Raw genomic sequence first — 14,480 nt, 5'->3', positions numbered from 1 at the left:
GCTGTCCAGTGCCCCAAGTATGATTTTCCATAATATATATCTATATCTATACAAGAACCAAATCCTGGCTCCCCAAGTGCACCACGAAAAAACAAGAGCGGACCACAGCGCATCCCTCAAGGTGAATTTTATTGCAGATGAATTCAATTAAAACAGCACCCACTGTTCCCCGACAAGTGTCCAGCCTGACGCGTTTCGACCGCGTAGCAACGGTCTTGTTCACATGACGCGCTGGACCAATAGAAACGTAATTATAGTGCAATCAACATAATAGAACCACCCCCAATATCACAAGCAATAGAAAAAAGACTTGCATCAAGACTGCCCCCTTCATTTCGCCATAAAATTAGATTACACTAGATGTTTGAAATCTTGTCACAACAATTATGTTTACATTATAGAGATGTATAGAAAATATATTATGCTTAAAAACATACTATATACAATTTTATAATCTCAAACATGGCGGGAAAAGAATAAAGTGCTTATTAATGGCTGCTGCTAATACAGCTAAAAAATGCCTTAAAATCCCAACACATACTCTAATCCCATGTATGAAGTATACAATAGCGGTGTATCCAGACCGGGTGGTGGGGGGGGGGTTTGACGACGGGGGGGGTCTATACTATTACAACTGCCATTCTGCTCAATAAAAAGTGCACAAAAAGTGCCAACGTTTACTCATGTGCATACGATGCTGATTGCTAAAAACCAATTTCAAATTTCCTATTTATGTACATCAAGCCGGGTCAGCAGCTATACTCCATTCCACTTGAATAGAAAGTTCAATCAGTAAAGTGCCAGGGCACAATCTCACATTGTTGAGTACATACTCAGCACGAAAATCGGTTCAAATTCATAAACTATCTTTCGATGTTAAAAAATTTTTTTTTTTAATATAATTACAGAATGTTAGTCAAAATCTCATAAAAAGTGGAAAAGCATCTTGATTGGCTCAGGTTAAACCAAGTAACAAAAACAGACACCTACATAGCTATTACTCAGCAGATCAGTACAATGAGGGACATATGATGGTCTATTTGTAACCGTGATTGCCCTACCGTGATCAAATGATGCTGTTCTATAAAGAAAATCCTCTTGCACTAAAATCACACATGGGGGAGTACCTAATGCCTGATGGGCGGTGGGTCATGTCCAAACCAACCTATATCAACAAATTTCACATTAATACATCGTAAAAACATTTAATAAATACTTTAAAAATGTTGATAATAGATCCCTAGAACGATTATTAAAATAAGATGTCTGGTTTGGACATTCAATTTGGTATCCGCAAGACACACCATTACAGAAAATTGTGTAATTCCTCCCCTTATTCAAACCATTGGGCATTTTAGTTAATACAATAAAGTGGGATTCCAGTTGGCGCAATAAGTTTTCTCTGTTCCCCCCTCCAACTGATTTGGGTACTGATCCGATCACAAAATAACAACTTGCTCAGGTCGTTGTTATGCTTAAGTTTAAAATGGCGAGCCACTGGGTAGTTGGGATCGGAGTTCACTACCGCCCTTAAACGCTGAAGAATTCAGTTGAACACCTGAAGCTTTGTACTTCCTACGTATTTGAGTTTGCATGTGCACTCTAACACATATACAGCGTACTCGGTGCGACATGTCAGGTGACCCTGGATTTTGACTGTCAATTCTTCAAAGGCAGTGGAGTATTCTGTAACATTTTACCGAATTTACAGGCCCTGCAACTTGTACAGTTAAAAAAGCCAGACTTAAGCGACAACCAGGTGTAGAAACCACTACCTCTAGAATGGTTCTAACCAGGGCATCCCTCATGGAGGGAGCGCGTCTGAATGTAAGGGTCGGAAGATTGGCCACGCTCTGTGATAATGTCATATCAGATAGTATGATCGGCCAGTGTCTATAAATAATCTTCCTTACCGGTTTGTCCTGGCAACTGTATGTTATTAACCTGATTGAGTCACTGGTGTTAGATGACTCTCCAGAGAAGTTTCTTGCAGCTTTAGTGGCTGCTGTTTGGCCCTGTAGGTACTCCTGTCTGTCAATAGTATTGGCCCGGATATGGATATATATATTTTTCGGTCAACTATACATATACCTGTCAAAGTTCCTACGGGATGCACCAGTACTGCATATTGAAACTGTATACAAATCTGGTAAGATTAGCCAATTCGAAAAACATTTAGGTTTCTTTTTCACAGATTTTAAGCGCTACACATCAAGCTTTTATTTATTTAAAACAGGACTTTCACAACTCAATACCAACTTCGTTTTAAATGGTGGTTCTTCCTTTTCTTAGCCTGGCTTCTAAAAACTGAAAACATTTTAGATTCAGAGTATGAAAGAAAGAAAAAAACCAGGCTCTTTGATTTTTCTGACATGGTCTGACCAGTAAGTTTATATTGTTTAAGCTCTCAATGCAAGTCTATTACATGAATCATGCTTTAACAGTAAAACTGCTACGTTTTACAGAAAATATCAATTTTCTTTTGGAGTTTTACATAGCCGGAACTTGACCCGAAGGTATCAGAGCGCTTTACATGATCACCAGTTGCGTTGCAGATGGACATTTTGATTTTTGTTTGGCACAGGGAGGTGAAGTGATGTGCCCAGAATCACAAGATGTTGAGCTATCTCTGAAGAGACTCTAACCCAGTTTCCAGCTACGAGGTCCGCAACTCTAGCCATTAGGCCACATCCTAAAAGCATGTATTAAGGGATTGAACAAATGAGCAAAAAATAAATAAATAATATAAATTAAAACTGTGTTTACAAGTGTAGTATAACTTGTAATTAATTAGTGGGCAAGCAAGTCCGCAGCTAAAGCACCTGATCCCATTCTTTGAAATGTCCAAGCATACAACATACATAAACTCAGAAAACCAAGCTAACATCATGGATGCCAGGAAGGCATCCATCTGTTTTATCTTCTACTTCAGAGGATTAAGGTTTTTGAGAGTAATGAAACTAGGGTTGAGAAGGTGGGTGAGGAGGATACGTCCTCATACTTCATGGAAGGAAGAGGGAACACGAAGTCTAACAGGGTGTACAATAGATAAGGCCAAAAGCAATGAAGGGGATGGGAAAACGGAATAACTGACCGATTCATGGAAGAAAACGACAAAATAATCCCGGTGAGACGGACAGAACATCGAAGATGATATGGAGGACTCACAGGGAAGCAAAGGAGGAAAATTAAAATTGAAAAGGAGTGAAAGAAATTTTTAAATATTGAGTCGCAAAGTGGTTAATAATAGCAAGCAGAAGTGTAGGCAAAACAGGAAATCACATTACCAGTGGTTTGTTTGGCACTTGGTTTTCTCCCACGACCTTTGCTTTTCGCCAGTGCATCTTCAGGTTCCGATGCTACCATGTCTTTAACCTCCACAGCATCTTTGCTTGACTTACGGCAGCGACGCTTGGTATTGGGCACCAAAAGAGCAGGGGAAGGCTCTGCACCTGCAAGTCATCATACAATGCCCATTATGCAATTATCTCCGCTACCTCAATTTACAATTGCACCAATTTTATCTTTTTAAGAACGAAAATATCAGTTCTCATATTAACTATGCTGGTTTCAAAGTGCTCGATTTCCAAACATAGATTGTGTGTGCCTGCAGTCATTCTTCTTGCACAAAAATGTCAGAAATATTTTTTCAAGGTGATCTGACCTTACCACAAAACTGCGTGTTTAACTCCTGTTGTAGCTCTCAAAGTTCATTTCTAGGTGAGGCCACCAACGTGGCTTAGTTTCCAGTTCAAACAGTTGGTTTCTCAACTGCTAACCCTCTAAGAAAATATCGGATTCCAACAAAGCCTAATGGACTTCATGATGAACAATCATTTTTTTTTTTGATTCTCATCACAACTTTATTAAGAAGAGGGCTAGATTCTTCTACAACAATTTCTGTGTCCTATGCAAAGTTAACTGCTGACCAAATCCTAGTTTAAAGCAGCATAAACCTATAGGGAGTCTCTACTTTGAAAGTACACCCAGTCGATCACACTTTTCAATTGGATTCCTCAAATATGGAACGTTGCAAGATCTAAATTCATCGTAAAGCACCTTAAAAGAGTTGTGAGTTTCTACAAGATCTGTCTCCCTAAAGATGTTTACATTTGGCAGAGATCGGTCACTGTGGGAAAATGAGCGTTTATACACTGCCAGAGATCGGAGATAATTATTTCTGCTATCAAGTGAATTTTGTGCTGAGAATTCATTATCTGTCAACACCAGAAGGAACCACACATTCTCCCTTTGCTATGCAAGCAAAAGGCAACTTAAATAATTGTACATGCTTTAGAAAAAGGAGAAATTTTCCATTTTCTTAAGAATGCTAATCTGATTTACCATTTTAAAGAGTCAAAGTTTTGTCCAGATGGAGATGCCTCTTTCTGCAGATTAAAAAACTCATAATACAATTCTGCACTTACACTGTATTTTGTAATCGGGTGGTAATAGCCGGATATGAGAAAGGGGAATGCGTCCAGTGTCCCCATCATCGAATTCCACGGTAATCAAGTCTTCTTCCTCCTCTTGTTCACTGATCCCTGTGGATTTCGTGAGGTAAAAAGATAAAAATGTTGCTTTTCCTAAACAGTTTACCTTCATATGCTTAAACAAAAAACTCCAGTTGCTTATATCTTTTACAATCCCCCCCCCCCCCCCCCCAAAATATTCATGAACATTTATCCCAAAATAATTTTACTGTGGTGCACACCAATGCTTCTTCCTGTGTTGATGTTCCCTGGTATGGTGCGAAACCAGTTACTGTAAAAATGGTTTTGCAGCTTGAAGCTCTTACCAGGTCACATGCTGTGCATTATTCCAGCATCTACTGATTGGGCCTGGAACTGTTTATTTGCAAACTTTTTCCTACAGGGCATCGACCTGAGCACACTCTGTATGACTCACTATTACAGACAGTAAGCCCAAAATGCCTCCTAAGGTGCCCTCGGTTTCAATTTATTTTTTGGTTAATTTTATTGCACTAATTCCCCTCCTTCACCTTTGAGGCGGGATGGTAATATGTGAATCTAGAGAAGCTTCACTGTGCAAATCCATTCTTATAGGGAAGTAACTGGATTCTTTTCCACCATACATCCCTTCTAGATTCACGTTACACATTGATTACTTAGCTGTATATTTACCCATCATCATCATCATCATAGTCTTTATTCGAATTTTAAAAAAATTAATAGAAGACACAAACATATACAAGACACACAATTATCATTAATCTAATCCTTGTAAAATAGATCAAATCCTCCATTAAATATCTAAAAATTCCATTTAAGACAAAAAATCAAACATCGACAAACTATATTTACCCTTTTGCCAGGGGTAGTGGTCATGGAAAAGGGATTAGTGCAAAATAAATTGTAAGTCCTGTTTGGCCTACCATTACTTTTCCCTTTTTTTTTTATATCTGTGAAGCAGTGTTTAGGGGGAATTAGGTTACTTGCAATGTAAGCATCTGTTTGTTGAATGCAGTGATGTAGAGTCACATGCACAACAGGGAACTCTCCACTCTTTAAAATTCAAGTAATCAAAGCCTTTATGGAGGGCTTCAAACGTATAATTCCACAATGGATACCTCCAGCACCGGTCTAAATCTCAGTTCTGACTTCTCCAGGGTTATAGAGTCTCATTTCAAACTACTGCATTCATGCCCTTTGCAGATCCAATCTTGGAAAGTTGCCTCCTTGGTAGCCATCAAGACTCAGACGCATCTGTGAACTGCAGACCCTCACAATACAGAAACCTTTTCTCCAGGTCCACAGCGACTAAGTTGTTCTTAGAGCCAACTTTGAATTCTTACCGAAGGTGGTCTCCCCATTCCTCCTTATATAGACTACCGAGCTCCCAGTTTTTTCCCCACAGCCAGACTCAGTAGCTGAAAGACCATTCCACACACTGGATGTCAAGTGTGCTCCTATGTAATATGTAGATAGGACCAAATTCTACTGTAAAATGTGACAACTCTTTGTAACGTTTTTGTAGCCTCCTAAAGGTCATGCTATTTCTAAGGCAGGGATCACCAGATTGATTGGTAAATGCATCCAAACCTGTTACACTAAAGCTAAAAATAATAACACTAACCTCCTGCCCCAAGCCATACTACACTTACTACCGGGCACTACTGTGGCTTTTCTGGGGAAACATACCTATTATAGAGATTTATAAAGCTGCCGCATGGTCCACCCACACACATTTACAAAGCATGGTGGCAAGGCAGCAAGCTTAATTTGGCCAAAATGGCCTTAGGAACCCGTTTTAGACCTCTCCACTATGCACTAGTTGGCCAACGCTTAAGGGACCGCTGTTTTATAATCAATGCAGAGCATGTGTTTCTATACCCACACATGCTACAAAGGGAAGATGTTACTTACACTGTAAGCATCTGTTCGGTGTATGTAGTGCTGTAGATGCACATGCACCCACCCGGCTCACTGGATGCTAATGTTCGTTACAGATATCATTAACTTTAGTACTATTCTCTTTCTATACGCATGGTCACTGTTTTCTACTCACTACTCCATTCCTACTCTCACCCATTGGGCGAAAAACAATCTAATAATGGAGTTGGTGCCCATGCACTTCCAAAACCAGAGGAGTCACAAGACCTTGCGACTCTGAAAAACGTCTTTGAAGAAAAATAAGTTGCAATCATCCAAACCCAGCTCTAGATGGCAAGATTATGCAAAGCATGTGTATCTACTGCCACACATGCTACGAACAGTTGCATTTTGAAGACCACGGTGCAGTCATACATGTCTTGTATTGATGCACTACACAAGAACGCCAAAGTTTCCCGTTTTCCTAGATAAACATTTTTGTTTTACAACCATACTTTGTTTTGCCACTTTATGGCAAATTTTTATTTTTCTGACTCTTGTTTGGCAACTGTTCCTTTAGACACTATTGTACCCTATGATTGTGCTGCCTGATCTACACAGAATAGTTTTGTCATCCTGAAATCTTTAGTCTCTTGTACATAGGACATTACAGCCCTTCTTACATCCAACACACGTAGCACTGTTAGTGATGCACTTGCTAGCCTTTGAATAAACAATGGTAATTCTACTGTTTGGTTAAACTACCTCTGATATCAATACTGGTTGTGTCCTCATAATGACCTGATCTTTTTGAATAATTATGCAGAGCTCTTGTATAGTGAGTCCCTGTATTTCACTGATCCTGCTCAACGTAACAGCAGTTAAACTGTGTTTAGTCTAAAAAGTTTTTATCAATAGGGGGTGTGGGGGAGGAAAAAGCAGAGGTTCATTCAGCATCCAAACGATACTAGTTATGAAGGGGAGAATGAACCACAATGGTCTTAATACCAGAGTCTCAAGGATAATTTATTTTGAGACCCTCAACCACACAATATGGAACCTCTGCATAATGTGGTTTGGTGGATAGCGTCATCATTGGGTCTGTCACTTGAGTATCCCGTTCTCCAAGTGACTGCATAACTTCCACTAGGTGGGACACTGTCTGTATATCGACAGTGGTCGATAGGAGATGGTTTTAACTCGCTTACCACAGTCGATATCCAGTCAGTCTCACTTCTAGGGGAGGTTATGCAGTCACTTGGAGAACGGGACACTCAAGTGACAGACCCAATGATGCTAGCCACCAAACCACACTAAGCGGAGGTTACATACACCACATATCGTGTGGTTGAGGGTCTCAAAAAAACTTCCTATTGGCAAACTGGTTTGTTCTACTATTTTAATTCCATGCTCACGTTGCTTGTGACAACCACTAAAACCTCCTACGTCCCCTGGACCTAGGAACCGTTTCTGCACTAATCTTGTGTAGTCTTGCATTTGAAATTAAATGAAAACATGATGCCATCAAACCCAACAGTCTAATTTTTGGCCTCCCGTTCAATGACTGAGATGTCTGATAAAGTTGAATTTGTTTCTGAAAAACCTGTGTGGACCCTTCAAGCTCTTGGATAGGCTATGGCTCTCTTGCTGTTTAATTCCTCCTACAAAAATGTCTATTAGGAAAGCGTGAAGATTTCTTGCAGCTAAGCCGAAGACCAACGTAACAAATTTATAGCTACCTATATATTTGATTGGCATTGATTCAATAGGTTGATCTTCCCCAGTCAGTCATCTAGATAAGGGTACATGTGTATGGTTTAGTGCCTCAATTGAGCCACTAAATCTACCAACGTCTTGGACAATACCCTTGGGGCAGACTTGATACCAAACAGTAAAACCTTGCACTTATGATGTAACCCCATCATCTCAATCCTGAGATATAGCGGATGTGCTAGATGTATGGAATGTGCAAGTGGGCATCCTTAAGATAGATTGTATCCAGTTAGCCATTTTCCTTCAAAAATGGTTCTCTTGGAAGGCTGCCATTAAAGTTGGATGAATGTGTTCGCAAACTGTAAATCCAATATTGGTTTACAAGTTTGGCTTCAGATTTGGAAACACACTTAGTAAAGTGCATTGGTCCCAGCCTTAAGAACTTTATATTGCATTTTTAATTATCAGTTGTTTCCATTTGTTTTTTAAGTCTCCCAGGCACTGGGTTAGGCCATTATCATCACCCCTACTTACTTGTGTTAGAAGTTGAGGGGTCTGGGTTGAGTCATTCCGTACTAGTGTCTAGAATTTCCTTAAACAGTGCTTTCAGCCCGATGGGGTTGCTGCAACTGTTGTGTGAACCCCTGCCTGCAGACTGGCTGAGAAATGAAGTAGTAGTCTATGAAACCTCATTTAAAAAGGTGCCTGCGTAGTTGACATACTACCATTGCCTGTGTTTAGTTTGCCTTTTTCATGTCTTTCAGAGTGATACACTTCTGGGCTAAATAGGAGACCGTCTTTAAAGGGTAAATCTATTATGTTTTATGGCAATTTGAGTTTTAAATCATTGCATATGTGCAATATAGTTTTATTTGTGCTATGTCTGGTAGCTATGTCGGTAGAGTCCAGTGCAGATTTTAAGCATGAGTGTGATATCCTCTCCTTTTCTACTTTAGATCTTGACATCTTTTTCAAGTAGGTGTTTAATCAAGTCTTCTATATCTTCCCATTGTTGGTGTGCACATCTGTTCCGTAAGGCAATGGAATTGGCAATGTACCATTGAGCAGCAACCGCTCTCGATGTTCTTCCCAACAGTCTCCGGTACCTTACTATTTTTACCGTAAGGTGACCCTTGAGAAGCTGGGGATTGTGGATTTTTCTTCTGTAGACACTGAAATATTGCTGGGCGTTTGTGGAACAGGGGACCTTAGCGGATGCCTTATATTTCATTTTTATGGACGTAGTAACCACTTTTCAAGGGACTAGTTTTGGAAATCTAAAAAAAAATAATTGCTGCTGAAAGCTCAGTAGCTTCTGGAGGTATTGATTTTTCCTATGCAGAGGGCCTACTCTTGCCGGCAGGAAAGAGGGCTCTTATTAGGCCTCTATCCGGATACCAAATGCATGGATTGTTCTTTTGACTACACCATGATGCATTGAAATAGCATGCAGGTAAGATGCTCTGTAAGGGTGCACGTCTACCTTCTCTTGAGTGGAAGCTGGGCCCACCTACGTTCCCTCCTATTCTTCCTGTATATCATACATGTTATCCTCTGTCTTAATGCCTGGCTATAATTGTGGCATTTTTTTGTTGACCCATATCCTCTCTCTTGTAAGTGTTCTGGTGCAGTCTACCCCCCTCCTTTGTTCAATCACTCCAGCTAGTATCTTTATACATTTTTGTTCACCAATAGCGTCCTCAAACGATTTTTTTTCTTTTTAATAAGATTAGCAATGCCATCTTTTTTCTCTGGATCAAGATCAGAGGATTTTTGCTGTTTCTTCTATTTCTTTTGAGGTTGAAGCACTCTTTCCCCTTTGGAATTCAACAGTCTTTTGCAGTAGAGCCAGAGCATTTAGGCAAATCCTTCCCATTGGCTTTTTTTTGGACTCTGTAGGATTCGATGAGTGGCCATTCTCCTCAAATGACACTTTTTGGCTTCAAAAACTTCCCTGTATGCGATCATTTGAGTTTTTTCTAAGATAAGAATGTGGCTGTTTAAGACTTTAATACCTCCTCTTGACTGTTCTGAAAATCTTTTGCTGTGGGGCACTTCGGAATTCTGGAGAGGTATATCTGTTTACCTCAACAGTGTAAGAGAAGAGCTTGGAGGTCAGACTATATGATAGGCCTCTTTCAAGGAAGTTCTGTTCCTCCTCTGAAGATCTGATTTCTACCATAGAGTGTTTTGAGCTCCGTCTCCTCACACATGTCTGATGTGGCTCAATGCCACAACTAGCCATTCACTACAAATTAATGCTTAGATTTGAAAAGTGAACGTGAATAACAGATCTCTAACTTATGGTCTCTTGGAAACCAGAACATGTATACTGGGGCCTATAATACATAAAGAGCACACTGTGTCAGTCCGCACCATGGGGCACCTCAAGGAGGTGCGATAGGCGCAAACATGCTCAGTGCACCCTATCTGATAGAGACCTCTAGCTGCAGATTCCTTACCTTTGAAATTCTCAGGTATCAGACTGGATCCAGAAGATTTTTCTTCAAACTATACTCCTGCGTGTCAGTAGATGGCGTCGGTCGGTTTCACATAACCTCATCAGCATAGTCTGCACTAGAAGAGACGTCAACGTACGTCACCTATATAGGTGCCACCTCGATGTGCGGACATCAGTTCTTTGCTTTCTGCGACAGTCAAACGCTGATCAGTGAAGAGAGCCACCCTCTGTCACTTTTTAACAGGATTTTTCAACCTTTTGTCAACCCCTTTTTTGGTGTATAGGAAAGTCCTCAAGAAGACTTCGGGATTCAAGCCATGCAGCACCTGCCATCGTGCAATGTCAGTGACAGACCTCCATTGTCGGTCTTTGGTATCTAGCGCGCGACCACGATTCCAAGTCGTGCTCGACTGCTGGCCCATGGCACCGAAGGCTGAGGAAGCGGTCCCTTAAGCTGCTCGCAGCCTGGCAATCAATGCCATACCCGACTTCTCAGAGATCAGAGTTCTGATCAAGAGGAAGGTCCCGGTACTGCTCCAAGAGTCCCACGTCCTCTTCATCCCACTCAAGATCAACAGGGCATTCAGGTAAGAGGCACAAAAAACACAAAAGTCGAAGCATGCTTAGACTTCTTCACGTCTGTCGCCCGACGCGATGGTGTAACATCTGCGTTCAAGGCCTCGTTCTCCAGAACCTGTGCCAACTTAGCAACTCCCTGCTTGTCGGGGAGCAGGAGCGACCCCTGCTCAACTTAAGGAGTTTTATGAGGCCATGTGCCTTATTTCTGAGAGGCCTGACCCTTCGGGCCCAACGGGTAGGCCTATCTGGTTCCATGCCAGCAACACCAATCACCCCTCATGAATCCGGAGAAGGATCAGAGATCAAACTGGTGTCAGTCAACTAACGACGGCCTTCCCAGGCGCAGGTCCCAACGATGTTGGCGCCAGCACCATTCTGATTCCTGCCGACTGAGTCGAAACAGCATAGATTGACTCCGATTGCAGCGCAGACAGGACCAACAGGCCCCAGGTCTGTTTGAGCGCGTTATTCTGGAGGATTGGGAGAAGATTGGGAGGGGTGGCTGGACCCTTTAGAAGACCAGCCTGATGATGAAATGGGCCGGTATGATGAATTGGGTGAGGCCAGTGATCTGGATAACTCCCCGGACACTGGCATGCTTTCTCCCCCTATCGTGGCTACGGAGGAGGGTGCATCTTATGCAATGGTGATGCGCAGGGAAGCTGAGGTACTTGACCTTCAGCTCCCCACAGTGGCGGTCAAAACGAACGTCTTGACAGAGGTGCTACAGCCAGGAACTTCTTCTGTGGAACCCTTGCTCCCATTCAATGAAGTCCACCCTGACATCTTTCTGGGAACCTGGTCCAAACCTAGCACAGGTGCTCTTGTGAACAGAATGATTCCCCCGCCACCACCGCCCTGGCGACTTAAACCTCCTCACCCCACCCCAGAGAGTTTGGTGGTCCAAGCCTCCACTTCCCATGGCACGTTCCCTGCCACTCCCCTGAGCAGCGAATCCAATAGGCTGGACAATTGGGGCAAAATAACTGCATGCTTATTGGACTGTTAATCCTACTCTCTGTGGAAAACGGTTGCGCAAGTGCTGCCACAAGTCCCGGAGAAGACCAGGGCCATCCTCTCCCAAGCCATAACAGGCGGGAGACATGCAGCAAAGTTCACCATTGGATGTAGCTTAGACACAACCGACTTGCTGGTCAGAGATTTATACGACAGTGGCTGTTAGATGCCACACCTTTCTGAGAACATCTGGCTTTTCAGGGGATTTCCAGGCTTCACTCATGGACATGCCCTATGATGGAGGAACGGCAGGGGGCACCGCATTGAGCCAGGAGTGTTGTCGCCCAGGGGAGTGCCCGCTACGGGCTAGTGAGGTGGGTGGGGGCTTCGGGTGCCCGGGCCCTGGATCTGTGGCCTGCTACAACCCAGGAGCTGCTCAGCCTGCAGAAAAGAGGCGGACGTGGGCCTACACAAGGCCGCGCCTGAAGAGAGGCCGAGAGCTGCAGCCGGACATTAGTACTGCGACATGGGCCTGGGGCAGCGGTGGGGGAGCCCGTTGGCCTGGCTCACACAACAAGTATTTCCCTGAGACGGCCGCATGGCGGAGGTGTGCTGGAGGTTTACGGCAGAAAGACACTTAGCCGACGGACCGGACTGGCCCTCAGAGGAGGTGCGATCGAGGGGGCACCGGAGGACCCTGTTAAAGGTCAGTGCAGTGCCGGGTGTGGGGCCACAGTGCCACGTGGGGCCCCTGCGGCCTGCCATCGAGCCTCGTGGGAGGCGAAGTTGACCCGGAGTGTAAAACCCTGACCCCTTCTCCCCTGCCAGTGGGCTGCCCGGACACAGAAGGTGGCTGGGGGGCCACGGAGCCCAGGGGGGAGACTGCGTGACGGATGCTGAGATGCCTCCTCCCAGCGAAACCTGCGGCGTGGGGCTGGCTGACCGGGGACCGTGGGCGTCCCCTACCGTCATCTTTGGTCAGAGTTCGACGACACGTGATGCATTCTCCTACGGTGGACTGAGCGTCTTATACACGTACTGGGGCGATACCTGGGTGAGACACCACGGCCCACGAACGCGGGATCTACCTGATCTGCCTGGATATACGCGGCAGGATACTACCTCCCTGGGCCCCCTGGCCCATCGGCGATACTCCCCAGGGTGCGCTGAAACATACTCCGGCTGCGCCATAACCCTACGAGGAACACTACCAGAGTCTCTGTGGACCCGATCATAGCGACGGCTCAGTGCGGAGATTGGCGGCAACGTTGCGTCATGGGCAGGCATCGGGCTAAGACGCTGGAGGGACCACAGGGCCCCGACCGCTCTTCCACTGTGACGGGCCACACTAATACGCTCTCCCCGTCGGGGGCAACATCGACAGGACATACTGAAGAGCCACCGGATAAACTGGACCTCATTCTCAAGGAGATCCGAGACACTAGAACAGCACTGGAACTACAAATGGGCACACTGGCCACAGGGCTCACACTGCTGAAGGCAGACCATAATAAACTGGCGGACAAGGTAAAAGACCACGGCTGCACGCACTTTCCCTCCCCCCAGGGGCGGGGTACTATAGAGTCGCTGGGTTGCAGACTCCCATGATTAGGTATTGGGGTGGCTACCTCCTTACTTGCGTACGCACCGTTGTTTGTTTCATATTATTGGTACTCCAATGTTGGGCCCAGCGCAGTTTAGGCGTTCCGGTTATGGGAAAGGGGACTCCTGGTCAGGTCTGCTCTACTGGGTACACGGGAATGGGAGATCCACAGTACATTTCACAACATGGCAGGGAACGCTAACACAACAGGGTCGTATACCTTCATCACATGGAATGTACGGGGACTAGGTGCAATCCAGAAAAGGCACCGTATTCATGCATTCCTCCTTCGACAAAAGACACAGGTGGCGATCCTCCAGGAATCCCACCTAACCGAATCTGAAACACAAAAGATGCGGAAAAAATGGAGGGGACATATTTATTACACCAATTACTCCGCCTTCGCTAGGGGAGCGACTATTTGGATACGCCACGGGGTACCCTTTCTTGAACTGGAGCGCAGGGTAGACGACCAGGGTCGCTACATCCTGGTGAAAGGCACCCTCGATGGCTCCCCGGTGGTCCTTGGCAGCATTTACGTCCCTAACTTCGAACAGGACCGCTTCTTGGGTACTGTGGGTGCAGTCTTAGCAGACTGGGACGGGATACCCTGGATACTAGGTGGGGATTGGAATGCGGTACTGGACAGGTCACACTCCCCCCTGAATGGCACGAACGCTAGCAAACTAGTAGAGCAATTCACGACATGGACCAGCGGGTGGACACTGACGTGTGGTGCAGCCTTCACCCAACCCACAAGGAACATTCCTTTTACTCCCCAGGACACAGTCTCGATACCAGAATTGACAGGTTCCTCTGTTCAAGATCCATTATT

General features: G+C 44.4%; 1 protein-coding gene across 6 annotated transcripts in view; it reads right to left on the bottom strand.

Annotated features, from left to right (window-relative positions):
- The window catches only part of TNRC18 (trinucleotide repeat containing 18), a 229,662-nt gene that overhangs the window by 20,123 nt on the left and 195,059 nt on the right, over nucleotides 1-14,480 (bottom strand). For all 6 annotated transcript variants that reach the window (XM_085629167.1, XM_085629166.1, XM_085629168.1 and 3 more), the window contains 2 exons: nucleotides 4,428-4,544; nucleotides 3,288-3,452 (listed from right to left, as the gene is read on the bottom strand). In XM_085629167.1, the coding sequence (XP_085485293.1) occupies nucleotides 3,288-3,452; nucleotides 4,428-4,544 (282 nt within the window). The remainder of the gene's footprint in view (nucleotides 1-3,287; nucleotides 3,453-4,427; nucleotides 4,545-14,480) is intronic.

Source organism: Triturus cristatus, chromosome 10 (assembly GCF_964204655.1).
Source record: "Triturus cristatus chromosome 10, aTriCri1.1, whole genome shotgun sequence".
NCBI classification, from domain to species: Eukaryota; Metazoa; Chordata; class Amphibia; order Caudata; family Salamandridae; genus Triturus; species Triturus cristatus.
Note: the sequence above shows the minus strand (reverse complement) of the source record. Positions and strands in the feature narration are given on the sequence as shown.